Source organism: Salminus brasiliensis, chromosome 9, assembly GCF_030463535.1.
Source record: "Salminus brasiliensis chromosome 9, fSalBra1.hap2, whole genome shotgun sequence".
Taxonomy (NCBI): domain Eukaryota; kingdom Metazoa; phylum Chordata; class Actinopteri; order Characiformes; family Bryconidae; genus Salminus; species Salminus brasiliensis.
The window spans coordinates 1502028-1527622 of NC_132886.1; the positions used below are offsets into that span (position 1 = coordinate 1502028).

General features: G+C 38.5%; 2 protein-coding genes across 2 annotated transcripts in view; one reads left to right on the forward strand and one right to left on the reverse strand.

Moving 5' to 3' along the window:
- On the forward strand, positions 1–9481 carry LOC140562070 (uncharacterized). The gene is made up of 4 exons (XM_072687444.1): positions 1–127; positions 1091–2348; positions 3368–3389; positions 5664–9481. Exons 2-4 carry the CDS (start codon positions 1195–1197, stop codon positions 6711–6713), a joined length of 2226 nt encoding a protein of 741 aa, XP_072543545.1. The 5' UTR covers positions 1–127; positions 1091–1194; the 3' UTR covers positions 6714–9481.
- Positions 8845–25595, reverse strand: part of LOC140562072 (phospholipase B1, membrane-associated-like) — a 26445-nt gene continuing 9694 nt past the window's right edge. Inside the window, exons 13-42 of the mRNA XM_072687447.1 lie at positions 25249–25317; positions 24505–24598; positions 23133–23186; positions 22983–23041; positions 22625–22698; positions 21260–21303; positions 20278–20386; positions 20127–20178; positions 19485–19565; positions 19309–19374; positions 18688–18788; positions 18357–18438; positions 18010–18114; positions 17670–17765; positions 16794–16865; positions 16611–16703; positions 16431–16491; positions 15387–15445; positions 15226–15293; positions 14683–14726; positions 14263–14362; positions 14079–14130; positions 13760–13840; positions 12776–12841; positions 12063–12154; positions 11871–11952; positions 10380–10484; positions 9951–10046; positions 9203–9277; positions 8845–9108 (exon numbers count right to left, since the gene is read on the reverse strand). Coding sequence (XP_072543548.1) covers positions 8845–9108; positions 9203–9277; positions 9951–10046; positions 10380–10484; positions 11871–11952; positions 12063–12154; positions 12776–12841; positions 13760–13840; positions 14079–14130; positions 14263–14362; positions 14683–14726; positions 15226–15293; positions 15387–15445; positions 16431–16491; positions 16611–16703; positions 16794–16865; positions 17670–17765; positions 18010–18114; positions 18357–18438; positions 18688–18788; positions 19309–19374; positions 19485–19565; positions 20127–20178; positions 20278–20386; positions 21260–21303; positions 22625–22698; positions 22983–23041; positions 23133–23186; positions 24505–24598; positions 25249–25317 — 2496 coding nt within the window. The remainder of the gene's footprint in view (positions 9109–9202; positions 9278–9950; positions 10047–10379; positions 10485–11870; positions 11953–12062; positions 12155–12775; positions 12842–13759; positions 13841–14078; positions 14131–14262; positions 14363–14682; positions 14727–15225; positions 15294–15386; positions 15446–16430; positions 16492–16610; positions 16704–16793; positions 16866–17669; positions 17766–18009; positions 18115–18356; positions 18439–18687; positions 18789–19308; positions 19375–19484; positions 19566–20126; positions 20179–20277; positions 20387–21259; positions 21304–22624; positions 22699–22982; positions 23042–23132; positions 23187–24504; positions 24599–25248; positions 25318–25595) is intronic.

The following is a 25595-nucleotide window of genomic DNA, read 5'->3' on the forward strand; positions in this document are numbered from 1 at the left end:
TGTCGGTTAGTGTGAATCCGGTACAGTCCAGCAGGGGGCGCTGATTCAGTAGGAGTGTTCCTCTAACCCCAGTGAAGCGGAGAAGCAGCAGATGGAGCTGCTGGAGGGAGTGGAGCTGGAGCTGAAGGTGAGGAGATCCTCCACCTCCTTCACTCGGTTTACACCGTTTAAACTGATCCTTAGAGACATGGTTAGGTTGTGTTCCAGGGCTGCTTCCTTTTGCTGGTAGCAGGTGTCACATGGTCTTTGATGGTCAAGCTGGTTGAGAAGCTTGCCAGTGTACCATATTCTGGTTAACCAGTGAAGCCTTTGCCCTGTATAATGTATGTTTCATTTGAGTTTGATGGACTATCTGGTCTTTCAGAATAACCAACTTGACCAAGCAGCCCATATCCAGTTTGCTTGTTTAGTAGAAGTTGGTTTACCAAATTGGCCATGATGGTTATGCTGGTCAACCAGTATGCTCATAATGGTCATGCTGGTTCATGGTAGAATTTTGTTTTACTGTACAAGTGTACACTGCAATAATGAGTTGTTCATTGAACCTCTAGGTTACTCCAAGAACATCTGGGATCTGTGTGAAATCTGGTTCTTCAAAGAGTTGAGTTAAGGTTCCTAGATGATCTTTAGACTACTATATTTGAGTCCAACCTCTTTAATTTATGTCTCTAAAATCTCACTTCAGCTCTTTGAAAATGTTTTTTAGCCTTTTAAATAGGGCCTTCTAAGACCCTTTTAAAAAAAGGAGTTCCTCCACCATTTCAAATTGTTGACTCTCCAAAAGTTCCTTCTTGTACTTTTAAGAATGTATAAGTAAAAGGAAAAAATATTTTTCTGCATCATCTACTTTTTCCATTTATTGGTAGACATTATACTACAAATTAGCGTTTGCAAATACCCAGTAACCCAGAAAAAATGTAGCCTACTTGGAGCTGCTAGTTAAGTGCTTTAACATTAATCTGTCTAGTACATATTTGAATCCAAAACAGTTGATCAGGAGCAGCAGGTGAATGGATTTGAAGTTTGATGTTGTTTTATGTTTTATTTTGATCTGTGTTTATAATATGTATTTTCTTTTTGTCTTCCACAGATTCATGGTATTCCATCACCACTCTTCTGCTTCTTGTGTCCATTTTTCTGTGTTGCTGAACGCAAATGTTAAGTATGGGAATATGATCCCCAGAAGAAGCTCCAATGTCTTCAGGTACTCTCAGAAGGACACAGAACGAAACAAATGATGAGAGAACTCATCACTGCTCAGACTGTGAGAAGAGCTTCAAGACAAAGAGACATCTCCAACGACACCAACATATTCACACAGGTGAGAAACTGTATCACTGCTCTGACTGCGGAAAGAGTTTTAATCAACAGGCTACTCTCCAAACCCACCAGCGCATTCACACAGGAGAGAAACCGTATCTCTGCTCAGACTGTGGGAAGAGTTTTAGTACTGTGGGTAATTTTAAATCACACCAGCGCATTCACACTGCAGAAAAGCCGTATCGCTGCTTAGATTGTGGGAAGAGTTTTACTCAATCAAGCCATCTTCAACTCCACCAGCGCATTCACACTGGAGAGAAACCGTATCACTGCCCTGAGTGTGGAACCAGTTTTAGAGAAAGAGGTTCTCTCAAGAAACACCAGCAAACTCACACAGGACAGAAACCGTATCACTGCTCAGTGTGTGAAAAAAGTTTTATTAGGCCAAGTAGTCTTCAAACACACCAGCGGATTCACACTGGAGAGAAACCGTATCACTGCTCGGAATGTGGGAAGAGTTTCAATCGTCAGAATAACCTTCAGCTCCACCAGCGGATTCACACTGGAGAAAGACCATATCACTGCTCAGAGTGTGGGAAGAGCTTCAATCAACAGACAAGCCTTCGAGCACACCAACGCACTCATACTGGAGAAACGCCGTACCTCTGCTCACAGTGTGGGAAGAGCTTCAGTTCTGAGAGTAATCTAAAAACACACCGACGCATTCACACTGCAGACAAACCGTATTGCTGCTCAGACTGCGGGAGGACTTTTAGTCAGTTCGGTCATCTTCAACTACACCAGCGCATTCACACTGGAGAGAAACCATATGCTTGTTCAGAGTGTGGGAAGAGCTTCAGTTCTGAGAGTAATCTCAGAACACATCAGCGAATTCACACAGAAGACAAACCATATCGCTGCTTGGACTGTGGGAAGAGTTTTACTCAATCAGGTCATCTCCAGCTTCACCAGAGGATTCACACTGGAGAAAAACCATATTACTGCTCAGAGTGTGGGAAGAACTTCAGACATTTAAATACTTTAAATACACACAAATGCATTAAGAGAGAGTTAGAAATTCATGATTCGTCATAAAGATAAGATGATCCTTTATTAGTCCCACAGTGGGGAAATTTACAGGGGATAGCAAGAGACTCAGTTGCAAAAAGTAGATAATTACCAGTATATACACAATATAAATAATAAAACTGAATACTTCTGAGGAACAATATTATTTACAGATAATTGCACATTAACGCTTAATTGCACATTGGGGGGTGGGGGAATGGAAAAATATTGCACATTTAAACTTTTAGTTGTGGACACCCCTTCTAATGAAGGCGTTCAGCTACATTAAATGATTGTGGTGCTTCATCCAGTACTTTTGGGATGAGTTGGGGATGAGGTGGGGTGGTGATCATTCAACATCCTGACCTCACTAATGCGTTTGTAACTGAATGCAATGAAATTCTAGCAGCAATGCTTATCAAAAACCTAGGAGAATGCCTTCTTCTGGGACAGTAGAAACAGTTTAAATACCCTTGATTTCAGAAGAAATAAGCAGGTGTCTCAATACATTTGCCATATAGTGTAGCTTCTAATAAAGACACTTCTGAGCACTGTAAGAAAGCAGGACCTGTCAAGAAAATAAAAATATGAAACTGTAATGGTGTTACTGTTATGCATATATGATAGTAATTGTTAGACCTGATTGGCTCAGAGTTTTAGGTCTGGGTTACCCATACTGTGAATATGCTGGTGTGAGCTTTAAGCAGATGAGATGAGATGTGATGACTGAGTGTTGGCTGTTTGAAACCTAAAAAAGTCTTTTCACACAAACATCTCTTCCACAAACATTGTTATACATGGAACCACAAATGGGTATTCTATCACACCACCCAAAGAACCTCTTGTAAAATCTGTTTTCTTCTGTTTGGCTTCCAGTCGAATTAACAAAAACAGGGTTTTTTGGCTATAATGTAGGGTAGGGGTAAGGGGTAGGGTAAGTTCACTGTGGTTCAACCATAAATCTGTCTACAAGAGAAAATGCGGCAAATAAACATTCTCCATTTTTGTATTTGATATGTGTATGTTTTTGTCATAATAGTGTTAAAAGGTTTCATATCTATGTGAGACGGCATACCTTCTCTTATCTGTAATTGAAAACCACTTTAAGGCCATGCTATACAGTGTATTTGCATTGTGAACCCCTACATTAATAAAAAAATATATAAATCAATAAACTGCATGCAGTCTTGCGAGTGCCAGTGACCCTGTCGCTGGTTGTCCTCCCTTGGAGCACTTTTGGTAGACCACTGCATACTGAGAACACCCCACAAGACCTGCCTGATATTTTGAAGATGTTCTGACCCAGTTGTCTAGAACATCAAAGTTTTGTTCTTGTTACAGTGTCTCAATCTTATGCTTGCCCATTTTTCCTGCTTCAACACCTTCATCACTTTCAAGAACTGACTTTTTATTTACTGCCTATTATATCCCCCCTTGACAGTCTTGAGAGTTTTCTCAGAATGGTGGAATTAAGAAAACACATCCTGTAAGTGGCAGTTTTCCAGATGGAAACACCTTGTTGATGAGAGATCAACAGAGAATGGCCAGACTGGTTGGAGCTGACAGAAAGGCTACAGTAACTCAGATACCCACTCTGTACAATTGTGGTGAACGACACGTCCAACCTTGAGGAGGATGGGCTACAATGTTGGGTTCCATGTCTGTCAGCCAAGAAAAGAACATAGCCTGGTCTGATGTGTCTTGATTTCTGCTGAGGAACACAGATGGACGGCTCAGAACCTGGCACCAAAATCTTAAAATCCATGTATCCTACCTTGGGGTATTGTAGAACAGGAGATTTGAATCATGAATTGCCCAGAGACACTTCAGGAATTGTGTGATGCAATCATGTCCGATGTTTCCAACATCTTGTGGAATCCATAACACAAAGTACTGAAGTATTTAGTGCAATGTTCCTAATAAAGGGCTTGATGTATTTATTTCATAGATCCTGTGAACCAGTATGACTGGAATTTTACAGATGATTCTAAGTTCAGTAGCTGTTATGACACCAGATTAAAGTTTTTAAATTATTACAAAGGTTATCAGTCTATTTGCAAGTTAGTTTTTATCATCTCTTAAAATCAGAAAACTACTCAAGTAACTTGATTATTTAGGAATGCAGTTCAGTGATGAGCAAATATGCTCATATTTCGAGTATATCGGACAGTTATCAAAGCATTTCTCTGATTGTACTGTGTATAACTATGTATGTGACAAATGAGCTTTGTTTTGATTTGAGATGAAAGAAAAAGACGATCTGCAAATAAAGACACAAATAAAAGCTTGTTTATTGTGTAACAATAACAAAGTGTTACAAAGTGTGATGTGATTAAATGTATGAAATTATTTTAGGACAAGGCTTTGACTGCATAAACGTTATTATGGTAATTGCAATAGAATAGCAGTCTGCTCAGCTTCCTCAGCTTCCTTCAGTATCATACTGTCCCAGCATGGCCCTCTCTCTGCTTCTGTCTGTATCTTGAGTCTCCTCAGCTGCTGAATCTTCACTACGTTCTGCAGCTGGTGATCTGGAAAACATCTCAACTGACCAATCAGGAGACTGCTTTTAATACTATCATCCAATCGTAGCGCCGGAGGCTCTTTTTTGTTGGAATACGGGTGAGATTAAAAAACAAGCCTCAGCTCTGTACTAATGCGGTTTCAGTCAGTGTTCAGTCCATGAGGTGGCGCTGATCCTGTGAGAGAGCTCCTCTACAAAGCGGAGAAGCAGCAGCTACAGTGTTGTTGAGGAACAGGAGCTGCTGCTGAAAGGAAGATCTCTTACACTGCTTCACTCTGTTCACAGTAACGTCAGGTCCAGTTTTAATACTGTTTAATACTGTTTAATACTGTGATCTTGTTCAGATTTGGTGTGTTTTGATGTGTTTAGCTACAAAAATTAGTTCCTGTTTTCTGCTGAACGCACAGGTTGTGAAATTAAAGAGATTGTGCTGTATCACATTTGCACGTAAATGGTGTAAATATATATGGACAGGTGTATTTTGGCTCTGTTACACCAAAACTTCTCTTTTTCACATTTTGATATGATGCAAATCTGGCACCTGTTCTTTACACTGTATCTGAATTTCATTAAGAATGGACCAATGGAAATGCTCCAAAACCACTGGAAATCATATGTTTTCACATTTACATTTTACATTTACTGTTGTCACATATGTTTCTTTTCTTTGGACCTTTTTGATTGACTTTTGTGATTATTGTTTTTCTTTTTCTCTTTCAGAAAAGAAAGACCTACTCGTACATCTCATCTTTTGCTTTCTGTGTCTATCTTCCTCTACAGTGTAAATTTACCTCTGCAAACACATCAGTAGCTGCCAACCACACTGCTGAAATCAGGGTACATTTTACCTGAGAGGATGGCATCCATAGAAAGCTTTAGCGCTCAGAAACAACCCAGAAAACAGAAAAATAAAAGTAGTGAGAGAATTCACTGTTGTTCTAAATGCCAAAAAAGCTTTACTACACAGAGACATCTTCAACAACATCAGTGCGTCCACACAGTAGAAAAGCCATATCAGCATGGAAAGACTTCTGCTCAAAAGATTCTTGTCCAAACCCACCAACACATATCCACAGGAGAGTGCTGCTGCTCAGAGTGTGGGAAGAGTTTTACTCAACGGAAGAACCTAATTACGCACCAGCGCATTCACACAGGAGAAAAACCGTATCATTGCTCAGAGTGCGGGATGAGCTTTAACGTTAAGAGTAACCTCCAGAGACACCAGAGCATTCACACAGGAGAGAAACCGTTTCAGTGCTCTGAATGTGGAAAGTGTTTCAGTCAGAAAGGGATTCTCCAAACCCACCAGCGCATTCACACTGGAGAGAAACCGTATCACTGCTTAGACTGTGGAAAAAGATTTACACTACAGAGCCATCTCCAGAGACACCAGAACATTCACACAGGAGAGATGCCGTACTGCTGCTTAGACTGTGGGAGGAGTTTTACTGTACAGAGTAACCTCATTGCGCACAAGCGCATTCACACAAGAGAGAAGCCGCATCAGTGCCCAGAGTGTGGGAAAAGTTTTACCGTTCAGAGTAATCTCCGAAGACATCGGCGTATTCACACAGGAGAGAAACCTTATCAGTGCTCAGACTGTGAGAAGAGTTTTGCTTTTCAGGGTTCTCTTCAAAAGCACCAGCGCACTCATTCAGGAGTAAAACCACATAATTGTTTAGAGTGTGGGAAGAGTTTCAGAGAAATAGATGCTCTTCGACAACACCAGCGCATTCACACTGGAGAGAAACCGTATTTCTGCTCAGACTGTGGGAAGAACTTCAGATATCTGGGTACTTTAAACACTCACAAATGCATTAAGACAGAGGCAGAAACCTATGACATATGTTTGTCAGTTTAACAAACATTTTCTATTGTTGGTGTGAATCATGTAACCTGATTTGTTTCCGTATATACATGTTTAATAATAATGGCGATAGTTGTCAAAATGGTAAGAAGGTCCTAGATTTTGTGTATGATGTGTAGGCCTATACAATATCATGATTGTTATGGTTATACCTATATAATTGTAATACTTTTGCCTTAGTTGCAAGTTTTAGTTCTGTGTCTTTAAATCTGAGTGAGGAACATTTTAGAAGAAACACTATTATACGTATTAGGACATTGCTTATTCATTGTTACTTTTAAAATCAAGGGTATTAAAAAGAGTTTATCCTGCTTTTGTTGGAGTAAAGTTAGATGTTGGAGGAAGTGAGGATAAGTGAGGAGATTACTGTGAGGATAAGATTGCATTCAATGACGAGTGGTAGTGAGGTCAGGATGCTAGATGATCACCATCCCTAGATGATCACAGTTCTTCCACTGCTCCACAGCCCAATGCTGGGGGGCAGCATGGTGCCGATAGGTTAATGCTGATCTGCTCCAGAGAGTCCTATTCTATTGGCAGTACTGCTCTACAGGGACTAGACAAGCTATGTGTGTGCATTTGCACATCTGTCAGCAATGAGTGCAACATTTGGACATGTAGTGTAGGTGGCTAATTATGGGATAGGAACAGTGGGAGATGCTGGGATTGGCCATTTTGCTGAGAACATCAAGTATAATACAAGTGGAAAAAATATACTTTTTTTTGCTGAAGTCCTGTAAGCAACATTACTGAACAACTTCTGGTAAGAGCATACCTAATACAGCATCTACAGTATATTGGCATTTAGCAGTGACAATATGAAGATAAATATCCCTGGTCTAAGGTCTAAGCTGGTCTTTGATGGTCAAGGTGGTTGAAAAGCTGGTCATCTAGGTAAAAATATACCCTAGACTGGTAAACCATCTCGTTAAGATGGGTAACCAGATTAGCTCTTGACCAGCATAGCATATGTTTAAGTATGTTTAAGTTAAGACCAAGCTTGTCAAGGTGGTCATACTAGTTGACTAGTTTGGTAAAGCTTCCCAAAAGAATACTGAATGAAACAGTGACCCACAACTTCAATTTCAACAGCTTAATATTTTTTTAATTAAAAAAATATTCTATCAAATACACAAATGTTTTTTTTTTATTTTGGACAAAATGTACTTTCATTCTTTACAAAATGTAAAATTTTCTGCATTTTATATTTTCCCAAACTCATACAAGAATCAATGTAAAAAAAATAAACCACTGTTCGTAATCAATACTTTCAATAACATAAAACCTATTCGCCTGCAGATGTATAAATGTATGGGCAGTGGTGGCTCAGCGGTTAGAGCGCCGGGATATCGATAACAGGGTTGTGGGTTCGATTCCCAGGCTCGGCAAGATGCGGAGGACACATTTCACTGTACAGTGTACAGTGACAAATACGTGCACCTTAAAGTGACTGTTATGTGCTTATTCTGAACATTCTTTCAGGTAGGACACTGAGACTGTTAATAAAAATGAAAGCGTATTTACTGAAGAAAAAACGCAGAATGGTTAAACAGCTTAAGTGTTTTCCATTTCCAGTCAGTTACTAGGCTGTTGTTATAGTATCCCAGGTGGTTGGTATGCAGTTGCTAGGTCATTTTAGGCAGTTCTTGGTTGCTTGCTTTGGTCTTTTAGGAGGTTGTGGAGCTGTTCCAGGTGGCTGCTATGGCAGTTGCTATAGTATTTCAGGTGATTGCTAAAGTTTTGCTAATAGGTGCTACACTAAAGTTTTTCTCAGTGGTTTGCCAGGGTGGTCACGATGGTATTTCAGGTAGTTGCTAAGGTGCCTCAGGTGGTTGCTTTAGTGTGTGGTTTTTTGAACAATCTGGAAAAATCTTGAGGACGATAACATGACAATCAGTAATGTGAATGAATCATTATTTTAAGCATCTTATTTAGTATTTATGTTTACTTCATCTAATAAAACATGTAAAAACACATTTAGGCAAATAGCTTTACATTAAATCCACAAAAATAACAATGATTAATATAATCAAATTTCTAATGCCAATTCCTACACCCCAACAAACAAAAGAAACGCCTCCTGGTTTCCTTCTTCATTTTAAAGCCAAACCAAAGTGAAAAGATCTTACAGTGAAGTCCCTTTCATCTCTAGTGAACTTAGATTCTTATTGTTCATCCTCTTTCTCTTCTCCCTGCAATGCATGACCAGCCAGGTGATGGCCACGCCGATCAGTGAGCCGGCCACTGCCAGTACGGCTGCTACCCACGAGGGCACAGATTCCAGGTGGCTGTTGGGGGTGAGAGGAAGGACCATGTCTGAAGTGGTGGTAGAGACCTCAGTGGGTTCAGAGTCGAAGCTGTTCGCTAGGGTGAAGATGAAGGGATGCTCCTACAGGAGACACATTAGAACATTTAAGCCCTGAACGTGTGGATGGCTGTGTTTGTCCTGTGGTCTGTGTTGGTTGTTTTGGTGTGGATTTTACCTCTGAGGGACAGCGTATCTTGCTGGGGTCGTGGGTGAAGTTGTTGTAGGTCACCTTACTGCCCACGGGCTCCAGCTGGCTCAGAGCAAAGGACAACATGTCAGCAAACTGGTGGATAGCTTTTCAGCTTGTAGCACCATTATCATACACCACTTTAAGAACTAGAAAAGTGCATTTCCTGAAGAAAACGCAGAACGGCTGAACAGTTTAAGAGGTTTCAGTTTCAGAGGTGGTTGCTATGGTGTTGCTAAATTAATATTATGGTATCCCATGTGTTTGGTAGAGTGTTGCAGCATGATCACTAGGCTTTTTGCTAAGTGGCTGCTATACTGTTGCTACAGAGCTGTTGCTACAATGGTCACCAGATTGAAACCTGTTTTTGCTAAGTAGTTGCTGTGGTGGTTTTTGGTGAATACTAAGGAATCCCAGGTGGTTGCTAGGTAGCTGGTATGTAGTGGTTTCTATGGTCTTGTTAAGAGAATGAAATGGCATTCCACTAGCAAGGGTATTGCTAGAGTTGTTGCTAGGTGGTTGCTTTGGTGTTGCTAAGTGAATGCTATACGGAAACTATATTGTTAGGTGGTCATACTGACAGATTGTAGGTGACTACTGACTTCTGTTGTTTTGGTTAGCTGCATTAGGCAGTAAGTAATCATGACCGATTTCGGGTGACTGTTGGCGTCTAGTGTTTGTTAGCTGCCTTAGCATTGTGTGTGTGTGTGTGTGTTGATGGGTGTGGTTTTCTCACCATGTTGTTCCACAGAGCGATGGCCATCTCAGCATGGCCACGTTCACTGAAATGGAAACAGTCCACTGAGAAGAAGCTCAGGTCTGGCTGTTTGTCCTGCAGGACAAAAGTGCTGATGTCAGTCTGGGTTAGTGTTACTTTGGACACAAGAGTGTAAAAAGGTTTGCAGACATCCTACAGTGTTTCTTCTCAAATCAAGAATGTGAATGGGAGGGAGGAACAGCCTTCCAGACATGCTTTATACTGGACTGGAATATTGCTTCTCTATAGAGATTATACAGTAGTATAGTAGCTGTTAGTTACTTGTGTTAGCAAAGTGGGCTCTGTAAAGTAGATGAATTTGTTAATCAGAAGTGCTGTCTGGATAGATTTAGATCCAGTGTTTAAGTTTCTGCTGGTTGTAAAGTGGTGTTAAGGCTGAGCACTGACCGTTCCCATTGGAACTACTGAGTTCCGGAAGAAGGGCTGAAGGACCACAGCGAAGTCATCTCGGTTGTCATAGTGACCACCGTACACCAGCCTCTCTGTCTCCGTCTGCCGAAACAATGTTCATACTGCACACTGAGCACTCGTTCGTTTAGGGTTGGAAATAGGACAGGCAGGGGTTAAACTCAAGTTTACCCCTAAAGATGAGTTCAGAGCATGAACACATCAGTGTGGTCGGTTAGTTTTATCAGAACCTCATGATGAATGGACCAATAGAAATGCTACAAAATCTATTTACACTGACTTCCATTAACAGGTAAAGAGGTTTTTTCCTTCTCAAGTTGCTGTTTTAGAGATATGAGGTTTTGATCTGACAGCAGTCCATGCAAATTACATAGCATTATGGTGCACTTCACTCTTTTGCAGATTTTGCACTCTACAATTGACCTCTTTACCATCTCTCACATTACACATTTACATAGTACACCTCCTAATTTCAAGTTTCTATTATTATATATACAGCTTCAGGAAAAAATAAGAGACCACCCTTCATTATCAGTTTCTGTGGTTTTACTATTTATAGGCAGTGTGTTTAAGGGAAATGAACATTTGCATTGTATTTCATAAACCATGGACAACATTTCCCCTAAATTCCAAATAAAATATTTCATTATATCATTTAGAGCATTTGTTTATTTATTTATTTGCAGAAATGACAACTGCTCAAAAACAGCTGCTTAAATAATGCAAAGAAATGATTATAATAATTATAATGTAAAGAAGTTATTATTCAGATTTAATCACAGTACTAATATCTGAACTCTGAGAGCATTCAGAATCACTATGATGAAATAACCTCAACGGCCAATCACAGCTCTCACGTCTCGGCTGGCTCTCCACTAGTCTTTCACATTGCTGTTGGGACTTTGTGCCGTTCATAGTCTGCAGATTCAGATAACTCAGCTCTGTTTTGATTAAATGCCTGGAATAGAACGGCTGCTGTACACAGAGATGCTCATTTAAGAAAAAAAATTGGTCTCTTCATTTTTTTCAGAGCTGTATATTATGACTGTCCAATTAAAACATGCATCTTCTAAACAGCACTTTTACAGGACAAGGAAAAAAACCTTAACTTTTAATGGAATTCAGTTTAAAAGATTTAATTCCGAATCAGAGCATTTCTACTGGTCCATCCATCCAGAATTAATCACACAGTGCAGAGAGCAACTACAGGGTTAAAAAAATGACAAACTAAAAATAGTTTGTTTTTCATTGGACAGCAATAAATATATATATAATGAATAAATAAATAAATATATATATATATTCCTGTACTTTGACCCACAATGTAACAGAAGGGGTTAAGTGAACTGTGAATTGTCTCAGTAGAAAACAGTGGAGAAAGTAGTTCTCCTAAATAACTGATGAACAAACACATTAAAATGAACGGGATCAGCTGAACATGTTCTTTAAAATGTTGGTAACCAAACAAACCTGCAGTTCTCTGTTTATCCTCTTCATCTCATACAGCTCCTCAGAGTTCTCTTCAGGGTTCAGGAAGCATGGGCACAGGCTTCTGTCTCACACACACAAACACACCCTGTATCTCACCACACTTCCCATGTGTGACTGGAACTCTAACCGTTATTGTATTTGTGAGCAGCTGTAACACACTGATTCATTTACCCCTGTATGGAGCAGCCGAGGGTGTTTGCCTTTACTTTGCGCAGATCCTCAATCTGCAGAATCTCAACAAAATTCACCAGCACCCTGGGTACCTAGACACAGACACATACATGCAATACAATAGGCCTGCCATTGCTTATACTGTAGTATTGACTTACAGGGGGATTTCACCAATTTCTAGAGTTTATACAACTATGTCAAATTTGCACTGCAAAAATGTAATATTGATGAGTGAAGTTGTTTTTATCTGAATTTGAGATTGTTATGCAGAACTGTAAATGCATTTTAGGGTTGTTTAAATTATTTTATTAAGTGTAAATAGAAAAAAATGATATTATTCTATTGGCTAATAGTTTTTTTTATTAATACCGTGCAATGCTCCCTAGAACAAGCCAAACTATCTGCATAATTTCTTGAAACAAACTTCTCTACTAGAATATAGCCCTTTTTATTTACTATTCAAACCCACCAGTGAAGCTACACCTGTCTTCTGAGGTTTATATGGAACAATGATGGTGGTAAAATAGTGGTAAAATAGTGGTAAAACACAAACAATATTTTTCTTTACTTTTAGACCTTATCTCAAAGTCTCAGGCATCAGACAGTGTATTTGTAACCGTTAATCTGCGATCTGCCGTTAGTGGAATTCTTCTCTAAAACAACCTATAAACGTGCTAAACTGCCTCCTCACAGTCAACTTCCTTCATGCTCACCTCATTGTACAGCATGTCCAAAGCATCCTTAATGTGCTCTATGTACTTCTTGGGAGAGAGTGAGTCCTGAGAAGAGACAACATCAACAATGTCTCACTACACCATCTACATCTACAGTGTGTTTAGTCCTAGTTCGTCCTAGTTTCTCAAACCAGGGTCATGGACCAGTCCACATTTTACATGGGTCATGGATGTTAAGAGCTGGAATACACTGTGGGCTGGCCTGGGGTGACTATATATAATATATTTAGATATACTGGGTGATTTAATCAACATTTTATACATTTTATAATCAGTTTATAATCAGTATATATATATATATAAAAAAAAAAATAACCTGTTTTGCAGATAAATGCATGCAATGATTCTAATATGCTGGTTCTGTGCTGCAATTTAAGAGTAAGTTAATAAGGCCCACACTTCAGTTCTTATATTACACAGATAACTACTTACTGTGGTAGTTTAACAAATGTTTCATAGGCCCTAAAACAGAACCCTGTGGGACTCCACAGTATATTCTAAACTAAACAGTTGCATTAGTTTTCACAGTTTCATCCCCACCAATGCTGTCAATCAAATCACACTGATTACCTTGGAGACAAAGCAAGATGATGATTAGATAAGCCTGAACAGTGTCTGAGACTTGAATTTCAGTCACAGTCAAAAATGCATTTGACCAAATACTACAATTGACCTTCAAAACTGATTATGTATCAGAAAACACATGATCTTATTTCTCCTGAATGTAATATTGCTTCTTTTGTGATTTACTATTGACCTATAAAGCATTAGCTTGTGTTAGTATACTTATAGTTGTTGTTTCTCCAATAAATTAAAACAGAACCCTGTGGGACTCCACAGCATACTCCAAACTAAACAGTTGCATTAGTTTTATAGGTCCTAAAATAGAACCCTGTGGGACTTCAGCAATTATACTAAACTAAAGTATTTCATTAGTTTCATAATTTAAAGTTGTATACCCACCCGATCCTTGCAGTACTGGCACAGATCATTACCGCCTATAAACAGAGTTACTAGCTTCCAGTCCTGCTCAAAGTTCACACTCTGAAACAGAGAGAGAGGGAGAGAGAGAATGAATATCAGATCAGACTGAGTAATCTCAGAATCCCCAACGTTAAAGGTTAAATTGTTTATTCAGATCCAGTAGGAGTATTCAATATGAACGTGTCAGTTTATTAATTGGTAAAAGTAATCATAAAACAGTCAATAAATACATTAATTGATTAATATCTCCAGATTAACTGTGTATTTAGTGCAATATGAGGAGAGAGCAGAATCCTACTGTATTGTTCCTTAAAGCCTCTATAAGGTCTCGGACCTGTCCAGGTATACCACTGTAAAATCAGACATTATATATGTAAAATGTACATTATATATATATATACACAGAGTATATGTAAATATATAATCTTTGTGATTGCCTGCATGTGCGAGCACATAAATAACTGTGTGTAGGTATATTTTACCTTGCTTTGGCTCCACTCACTGCCATATTGAAGCCATTGGGCCTCTTACTGCGACCTTTTGAGAAGCCAAATACATTAGGGTTGAACCTTTTCAGGATGTCTGAAGGAGAAAAAAGATTGTATCAGGTTCCCGTTAAAAACTTAAAGCTGTAGTAATCAAGCCACATAAAATCAAGCCATATATTCATATAAACAAATAAACAGAGAACTATAAACCAGTGAAGGCAGAATTTTAGTGTGACTTAAACCTGTACATAGGCCCACACTTCAGTTCCTCACTCGCATAACTTCATTGCTGTGAAAGGCCCTGAGATAGAGCCCTGATATAGAACCATCTGGGTCTTCTATATTCTGGGTCTTCTAAATATTCTAAACTAAATGGTTACTTTGGAATCATACATTCAACCCAATAGGACTCACTTGGTATTGTGGTGACCGTTTCCACAGTTTCATCCCCACCAATGCTGTCAATCAAATCACACTGATTACATTAGAGACAAAGCAAGAAGATGATTAAAAAGCCTGAAGGGTGTCTGAGAGTGGACTTGAATTTCAGTCACAGTCAAAAATGCATGTGACCAAGTGACACACATGATCGTATTTCTCCTGAATGTAATATTGCTTCTTTTGTGATTTACTATTGACCTATAAAGCATTAGATTGCATTATTATTCCAATAAATTGCTGTGTGTAGGCTGTTGCCTACCAATATTGACCCTGGATCCTTGTCAAGTCTGCCCTCTTATACACAGAAGTGGGACATAGACAATGAAACATTGTTATTATTGGACTTTTACATTTAAAAATAGAATTTGGCCAAAAATATCAATCAGTTCAGCTGAATCCACCCCAGGGTTTTGCTCCAACTGATCAGGAAGTAGGAGAAAAACCCTGGGGCGGATTTTTACTTTCTGGTCCAGAATTTTCCATCTCTAGATACGAGACAGAGCCTCAGTTTCCTACCTCCAGGACACGCCCCTCTCCTCATTCATCAGCTGCAGGATGTTGTTAGCTTTCGCACCAAACCCAGCCTGAGAGAAACACAGTGTGTGTTAGTAATGCTACTAATCAGACAGACACAGTAGCCCATTGTGCCATTCACACAAACACATATTCACACTTACAGTGATCGAATCTCCTAGAGAGGCAACCACGTTAATGTCGCCGGGCCGCAGCCTGTGAACTGAAGAGATTACCACTGTGTTACTGTACAGCCATGCACATATATCATAAAAGATCTTTGAGTTTTACTACTCACATATGAAGAATTAGATTTCTTGGGAATATGATCATTCATTATAACATAGTTGTACTTCTAAATTGCTGCACACAGGCCATCGCCCATCTACATAGACCTCTTTTCCACTGCAGGGCCAAAAATAGATACCAAGGCTACGCCATATCGCTCAACACTGGTAGGGACCTTTTAAACTGGTTCCGGTTTCCTTTTTCATTTGCTGTGTTGCTAATTCAGGACCAGGAGGTGCAGTTGTGTTCTTTAATCTTGCACTACAACTACAAGGCTAATGTAGCTAGCTAATGCTGAAGCCTTAAATCATTTGTCAGCATCATGTTCGCTGTTAAGTGTCTGCCCTATGAAACCAATGTAAATGAAACCAATGTAATTTAGATTAGTGTATTTTGTGGCATCACATATGGTTCAGTATTAGGACCTGTGAAACTAATGTAACCATGTAGTTTATCAGATCTGCTATTCTTGTACTTATTAGATAGTCTCCGCAATTGTCTGTACTAGAAATTTGAAGCCTCATAAACGTGCTGGAATAAAAATTAAGCCAATCAGCAGGATCCCTACGCCATTAAGCCCTCCCACCAAACAGTTCTCGGGACCTAAGTACAGTTAGATAGCTGAGCAGAGACAACTGGGCTCAGCCCGGTTTATAAGCATTCAGTGCCAAACCGTGTCTGTATGGAAAAGCCATTGGAACGGTTACCCTCCATGCTCAGAACTGTTTTGTCCATCAGCAGAAAAGAGGCCATTGGCTCCCCCTGCCTTACTTTTCTTATCAGGCCAAATTTACACCCCTAACATGACAGTGCTACATTACTGGACCTCCCATGTCCTGACAACACATGACACCGTGTGACCTATTTATAACATGGTTAATGTCAATGGTATTTAGTAGGACACTGTTACTTTGTCTCACCTGACGTAGGAATCACGTCCGAGGGTGCCATACTAGTGCATGAGAAGTTACTGCCCCAGTTCTACATACAGAAAAGACAAATCCCACTCAGAGCTCAAAAGAAAAACGAACCTCAGCATGTAGTGAAGGGTACATTCAGAATGGAGCTACAGCTGGACGATACAGTTGTTGTGTGCTTACCGGTGGAAGAGTTACTGGTTGAAGAGTTGTGGCTGTGGCTTGATATACAGATCGTGCAGGACTGTTCAAACTGGTTGCGAAATATGAGGAGCTCTAAAGAGGAAAATTCATCAGTTAAATAAACAACGATTACTTTGTTCAGTTTTATTCAACAGACTGAAATAAGAGCTAAAATGAGCTTACACTGGAGGGGCACTTTGCAGTAACGCCGGCCTTGATGTCCAGGAAGGCTGTTTTACTGCTTACAGGTTCCAGCTGATAAGTAATTGTAAATATAATGGAAAAACAAAAAACTGATATAAATTCAATACTCAAACTGTTTGTCATTATAACGTTCTCTGAGTTTCTTAATGTTGAGTATTGGCCTATACCTTCATCCTAAAACCATACAGTTTAGACTGCTAATTAATGCTACAGTAAAATCATATCCTTTTTAATATGTGCTCATGTTTTTTTTGATATTCTATATAATATTATTTTTACAGTATGTGCAATATTGATTATGATTCAGATTCGATACCCAGGTCTGTTAAGCTGCCACTGTTGGACCCTATATATAGTACTATAGCATACTACATATAAACATAGAATATACTGTAAAATATGCTATAATTATAGCCTACTATAAATATCCTCAAAAACATATATTGGATACAATATACTATATATACACACACTAAAATAAACTGTATATGTATACATACTGTATATATGTATATAAAATGTACTCTACAATATAATCTAAAAATATAAATAAACTATAAATAAAAATAATATATATAAATTATGCTATAAATATACTATACTTTGCTCCCTGCTGATTTGGCTACCAGTTACTTTAAAATTGTGCAGAGAAATCACTTTTTGAGGTGTGCTTAATAACATGCACACTGGACTGATGAGGCCCAACGTTTTTTGGACTAATGATCAAGAGTTTCTCAAAACTTTTTCAGGACTGCAAACAAGTCAATGGTTACTTTCAATATTTTATTTAAACTAGCATGGCTTTGATGCTTTATTTTGCAGTGACATTTCAGTGATCTGCAGTGCAGGACTTACCATGTTGTTCCAGAGAGCTTGAGCCATCAGAGCCTGAGTTTTCTGACTTAGATGGAAACAGTCTGAAGCGAAGAAGGAACGGTCAGGCTTTCCATTCTGAGAGAGAGAGAGATGAAGAAACACTTAGATGATCACAAATTTTTAGCTAAGATTCAAATTAAATACAGTTTATACAGTATTTTTATATTATTATAACACAGATTATTGAGAAGTTCAGGAAAGATTGCAGTGAAATTAATGAGCTGTGTGTTGGTAGAAATGGAGCCCAGCGAAGTGATGAATTACTTACATAAGGTAAATGAGTTAAAAAAAAAGAGGAAAGTGTGAGCAGTGTGTTTACCGTCTGCAGTGGGAGCACCACGTCTCTCAAAAATGGCTGTAAGACTACAGTGAAGTCAGAGCGAGTGTCGTAGCGGCCCGAGTTCACCAGGTCTCTTGTTGAGCTCTGAGAATGTACACAAACACACACAGCCTTTTTAGTTACTGTAATATTGTTATATATATCAGTCCGCTTGCAGAATTTCTGCCCTACTAGAGCTGCCCCAGCCAACTGTAAGTGCTATTATTGTGACAGAAAATAGGAGCTGCGACAGCTGCAACAGCTCTGAAACTGTTTTTCAGGATTTGTCCACATATGTTTGAACATGTAGTGTATGTTTATTCTAGTGGTCACACTGTCCTGCTCACCTGATACTCTCTGTTGATATTTATTAACGCCTGCAGCTCTGATGATCCTTCCGCAGGGTTCACCACACAGGGACATATATCCCTACCATACAAACAACAGTTAATAATAAAACAATAAATCTATGCAAACCTACGCTAAAGCTAACAACCACTTTCAGTTGGGTTGACTCTGTGAAATCGTTCTATACTACTACAACAATATTTAAAAAACGTGTATGCATTTTACTAAGATTTAATTAAGCTGCTGTTTCTAATTTAATCCATTTAACTGTGCTTTTTACCAGACTGAAAAGTAAGTTTAAGTTAAGTATTGAGTTCCCATCTCTGTTACCTGACGAGCCATGTGGGACATCCAAGACTGGAGTCCTGGTGCAGTGGTCGCAATGGAACTATGTAGATGACCTCCATCAGGTTCACCAGAGCACGAGGCACCTAGACAGGCAGCAGCAGAGATCCACTGCTTATAGTCATTTTTCTTATTTCTCATTTCTCTTCTTGAGTTACTAATTAACTACACAGGTAAAATAATGCACTCCGCTGTAGCACATGCTATATTTTAAACATGTTAAAAATACACAATAAAATCTACTACAACATACTATGCAAAAATATAATAAATATAAAAATGTACTATAACATTATAATCCATAATGTACTGTAAAAATGCACTAACTATATCTCCAAAGAGACATTCTACTAAATAAAATATAAAAAGTAGTAGTATTTAAATGTTCTAAAATATATATAGTTATTCTATATAAAATAAAAATATTGTAACATACTACATAAAAATATATTTATAAATATATTATAAATATACTATAATATATACAAAGTACTATAAATATACTATAGTATATATAATATAATATATAATATAATTTTATATATATATATATATATATATATATATATATATATATATATATATATATATTTAAATGTCTCAGACCTCATTGTGTAAGACGTCCAAAGCATCTCGGATGCGATTGGCAAAATTGGTAGCAGAGTAATAGGCCTGGACAGCAGTGATACAATACAATTAACAATTAACATGACTTTAGTAACAACAGTAATCTATAAATGAAAGCATAATTAATGAAATATCTAAATTAATGCCAGCTGTACCGTGTCCTTGCAAGAGACACACAGGTCGTTTCCTCCAATGAAGACAGTGATGACCTTCCAGTCATTCTGGAAATCAATGCGCTAAAAGAGAGAAACAGCTTGTAGGTGATTATTTGGCAACTTCTGCGTCTGTGTGTATAAGTGTGTGTGTGTGTGTGTCAGTTAGGGCTGCAATGGGAGAGTTTTTGTTGATACAATATCACAGTGTACAATACTTCACAATTCTTCCTCTTGTTGTTGCTGTTTTTCATATTATTATTAGAATGTGAATTTAATATATACTTTATACATTAATTATAATATTACTGTAGTTAATATTGAAAGTATTTATGAATAGAAGTCTATATACAATATCTCCCTTTTGTTAATAAATAAATAAGGTGGAGAGATGGAGCTCTTTTTAACAATTTTATTTCCAGGTAATAATTATTTTCATTATGAATTAATCAGCTGATCATTTCCTCTATTAACAGATTTATTGTTTGGTTCGAAAATAGTAACAAATTGGTGGGATTCTTAGTTTTTTTAAATACTGGTATTATGCAAATGTATGATAACCATAAATGTGCATATCATGCTATACCTAACAACAGTACAGTGCTGCAGCCCCAGTGTCAGTGTGTCTGTGTGTTATTCTCGTACCGAGTCGCTCTGCATTCGACTGATGAGGGCTCTTGCCTGAGAGACCAGGTCTCTGAAACAGGATGGTATTTTAAATTATTCATCAAATAAAACAATTAATCCATTCATGCTGTGATTGATTGATTCAGGTGGAGTAAGGAGAGCTACTGACTCGCTCTTGGCTCCTGCCACAGCCTGGTTCAGAAACGCCCGGGTAGTTGTCGCCTTACCCCGCCCCGTTGAGAAACCAGTGAGTGAAGGGTTAAACTCTCTCAGTATATCTAAACAACAGTAACACACCACAGTGAGTCAGGTCCTGTACTAGCAGGCCTCAGCAGCAACATACTGATAACCTGCTAAAGCCAATTATATACATATTAAATGTTTTAAAATCTCTGTGACATTGTGATAATTGAAATACATATTACCTTAAATAATATATTAATAAATAGTACATGAATAAAAATATAATAAATACTATATTAATATTTTATTCATATAATTATAATAGAAATGTATTATATTTCTATAATACAATATACAAATATAGTAAATTACAATAATAATGAGGTAAATAAATAGAGATAAAATAAATAGAAATAAAATAAGATCACATGTTCTGCTCTCTAGTGGATTATCTGTGCACCAGACAAATAAACATGATTTCTACATGTGAAATTACTGAAATAGTAATACATTTTAAAGGCAAGTATAAGGGGTTAAACAATTCTGTATGTTTTAGTTTGTTTAACAATACTGTAAGTCATACATTCCTGATGTATCAAATATACTACAACATTAAATACCTGTTTTTAAAAGAATTTTAAGAATGTAGATCTGTTCCAGAGAGTCCTATTCTATTGGCAGTACTTCTTCTCTACAGGTAGTAGACAAGCTGTGTGTGTGCATTTGCACATTTGTGTCAGTGGCTTAATGCATTCATTAGAATGAGTGTCCACAAACATTTGGACAGATGGTGTACAATGATTTCAAGAAAGATATCATTTAACTCGAGCAACAGCTGTAAAATGCACTTAAACATATATTATAATTTCTTTAAAAATTCTTTGGGTTGTTTTATCTAGATCCATTGTCTTTACTAAAGAACCCGTTTTTAAGAGTGTGTGAAGTGTAAAGTGAGGCGATGCACACACTTGGTAAAGTGGTTACAGATGAGAGGGAGCTGTCGCCTCCGATGCTGAAAATAAAGGAGAAAAAGAGGTCAGACTGTGGCCACTCATGTCTAAACAGTTTAGCATAAATAGCAATAATTACTATTTGTATTGTATTTTGTCATTTGTCTTGAGGTCTGTTTTTAATCTTTGTGTTTTCTTTACATCCTTTTTTTTATTTGAACTATTTTATATTCCAACCTCTCTTTATCCTGATTAAACGCTGTGATTCTGTTACTGTACCTTTAAGACAGAAATAAATATTCTGATTGGCTTTGCCTCATTCAAAAACCAAGAACAGCAACCCTAACAACTGCAGTATGAGCTAATCTGAGGTTAGCTTAATAGGTACATATATGAATACTGATCAATTAATAGTGGATACTGAATAATTGATCATTGATACAGGATCATTCATAAAGGATATTGAATAAATAATATAATTCAGTAATTAATTCGAGACTAAATCACAGTTACTGAATAATTAAAAGTGGATAACTGAATAGTTCAAAATAGATACCAAACAACTCATAGTACTTACTGATTATTACATGGTGGATCATTTATAGTAGTGACTGAATCCTTCATAGTGGACACTAAATTTATAATGGATACTGAATAACTCATACATACACAGTGGATAGCTGCATAACTCTTAGTGATACTAAATAACTAATTGTACATACTGATTAATACATAGTGGATCATTTATTGTAGTGACTGAATAATTCATAATGGATCCTGTAGTTCCATTAGTTGTAGTTTCTTTGTGACAACGGTAGTTGTAAAAAGTGATATTCAAATAAATTTGAATTTCAATTTGATACTGAATAATTCATAGTGGATAAATGAATAGTTCATAATTGACACTTAATGATTCACAATATTTACTAAATGATTCATATTGGATAACTTAATAATTCATAGCAGTGACTGAATAATTCACAGTGGAGACTAATACATTTAGAAAGTATTCTGAATAATACATAATGGATAACTGACCTGTTCATAGTAGATACAGAATTATTTGTAGTATTTACTGAATAATTCATAGCAGATACTGAATCATTTATAGTAGATGCTGAATAATAGAGCTCAAAAGAAATATAAAATTATAAATATAAAATATAATATCAATATACAAATTAACCTAAATGTTCAAGGGTGTTTAAGTCCACATCTAAATCTTATTAAAGAACTGGACAGATGTTTTCCCCTGCTGACGCTCTGTGGGAAAACTGAATGCAACACTAAACCATGTGTAAAAGGCCACAATAAGAGATTCTGGTTCTACACGTAGCCTCAGTGTAACCGTCTGCTGCAGTGCGTTGGCTGTAAGAGCTCTACCTCCACGTCAGGCCGCGATACTCTGTGATGATGCCCAGGAGGTTGTTCTGACCTGCACCCACTCCATTGCCAGCCTGTTATAAACACACAAAGAGGCATCACACCAAATTACAACTCCTTTCTCTAGGGTTGTGTCCCTTTGAGATGGAATGAATTACTGTGCTTCATTGACATTAAAATAGTCAGATAATAACCTGAAAAGTCTGGACGCTCGACTTCTCCACCACTCTCAATTTTATTCCTATTTAGTCCTCAGTAATGAGTGCAGCTTAAAGTAGCTGAATGCATTCATTAGAAGGGGTGTCCACAAACTTTTGGAGATGTCGTGCATGTGTGTACTGTATGAGGAAAGGCTCACCGTAAGAGAGTCTCCTAACGCTCCCACCACTTTGATATCCGCCGGTCTGAGGGCATGCACTACAGAGTAAACGTACAGAAAAAGATGAGAAGTGAGGAATACCTGAACGAGTGGAGCTTAAACCTGTGTATGTGTGTGTATGCCATTCACCTGAGGTAGGAACGGAAGAAGATGGACTCTGGTGGGTGCAGGACAGACTAGTCCCTATCCCCTGTAGACATACAGTCACAAATGAGATGCATACAGTCATGTGACAAAAATCCAGACAGCCCATGAAAACCTTTGTCTTTTTAAACATCTGGATATTACATTCAGATCCTAATCATTTGTTTGTTGATTTTTCCCTTTTTTCCAATGTTTGTGTTACATGTGAAACCAGCTACCGCCTCTTTCCAGCAAATGTGGCATCGCTGGGTAGCCGACACGCTCGGAGGAAAGCGCCGGGTCCCCAGCTCCACCACAATAGCTAACAGGAGCCTGTGCCGGCCTACATCATTCAGATGTGGTGGGGGGAGAGAGCTCGGCCAATTGTGCTCTCTCAGACTCAGAATCAGGTGGCAAAGCAGCATGGCTCTGGATTCAACCTCACAACCCCCAGGCCTTAGTGGCAGCACATTAGCCCACATTTGAATATTACTGTCATCAGAAAGAGACCAAGCTAGTTTCATTTTCATGGACATGCAGGGAGGAAACCCTTGCTGTCAGGGTAAGACTAAAGTTTGCCAGTGAACATAGAGACAATGTGCTTTGGACAGATGAGTCTGGAGTCTTACCCTGAGGTTTTTAACAGTCCTTGTAAACCTTCCATGGAGCTACCTATAGGCGAGATCTACCTGTGGATCCTGTGATGACATCTTGAGGTTCTGCTCTTGAGCTAAACTTGCAAGAGTGGACTGATCTGGTCATGCTGGTCAGCTGTTCCTCTTGGAGATGATTTAGTGGACGGTGGAACAGCGGCTGATCTCTATCTGTTCTGAGATCTGTTTAAACCCCTTCCCAGACTAGACCCTTCTTTCTGAAGGCCTCAGAGAGCTCCTCTCTGGATCTGGTCATGATGGTGATCTTCTTCACCCCTCACTTCAACCATCAATCAAGATCAGACCAGACTAAACGTCTGAGGTTTAAATAAGACTCCAGACTCCTCCGGAATAATCCTCTCCAACCATGTTCTGATCATCTGCTGCTGATCTTCTGGTACCTGCTTCTAATTCTACACAGGGGGTGTGAGAAATCTTTCTCATCACAGGAAAATTAATTTGATGATTAAAGACAATTCTTCAGTTGTGTGAGTTTGGCTAGATTACCTCCATCTCACAGTATTGATCAAATGAAGATCAGATCTCCAGATGTTTAAATATGTTCAAAAAGACAAAGCTTGCATGGGGTGTTCTCATTTTGTACATGGCTGTATCTGAACACATTGACACACAGCACAAACACACAGGGACTGTACTGAACTGATATGTATTGATATATTCTGTTATTTGCCGTAAACAGACATCAGGGCAGTGCCAGGCAGGACTTACTGATGTTTGCTGATGGAATGATCTGGGTGATGACTCATGGCTCTCAGGCTGGCTGGGAGAGTTACGCTGTGTTAACAGGTATGGCCTCTCCTGGGAAACGGCAGTAGATTGTATAAGTGCATGTGAGCAAGAGGCCGAGAGAGAGAAAGAGAGAGGGAGAGATAGACGTAGGCCCTTTTCATGTTTGGTAATAATATCCATCTCTGTCTCTATCCAAGTCATGCAGTAGAACAGTGCTCACCTGGTCTTTTCTCACGGTGACCGTGAACAAGCCAAAGCCCTAATGAGCTAATTAAGGTCTGAGATCTTGGTAGAAGTTATCTTTTGACTCTAAAATTGTACAAAACAAAAACATCCCAGCTAACATGCTCATGAGGGGCTCAAATAGGTGGAACGTGGGCTAGGTAGGTTCCAGGTGGGCATGGCCTCGGAGATGGTTATACATGCATTGGTTTTAACAAGCTGGGCTTCCCAAATGGGCCCCATCATTCCAGCTCACTTTAATCTCACCTGGGTCCCATCTAGGCCTCGTATGCAGTGTACAACTCAGCTGGGACACATGCTTAACCCCTACTGATCCCATCACTGAACGTGGTGGGCATTCATGTGTTGGGCCAAGTTTATACCTGTTGGAGATCAGTTCATCTTCTACTCTAGAAATGCTCTTTCAAAATCTAAACCTAATCTGATACACGATCAAAGAACTAAAGGTCATTCACCCATTATGGTGTCTCACTTACCTGAGATGGACAGGGAAAACTGACTATGCCACTCCCCTCCATACCAGACTCCGTCTCTGTTGCTTGCAGCTGGAAAAAAACACATTTATATATATATATATTTTTTTTTATCTCAGCGGTTCTCAAGCTGGTCCTTGGGCCTTCCAGACGCTCCACATTTTTCCATATTCTTCAGTTCTTTCCATGTTTGTTGAGAATCTATTGAAAACCACTGAGATAAGAAATCACTTCTATCTCTTCTCACATCAAGCAATAAAATTTGGATCTCAGCAAGACTGTGTTATCTGAACACGTGGCCTTAAATCCAGCATGAATTTACCTTTATAATAAAAGCTGATATCCTTAGA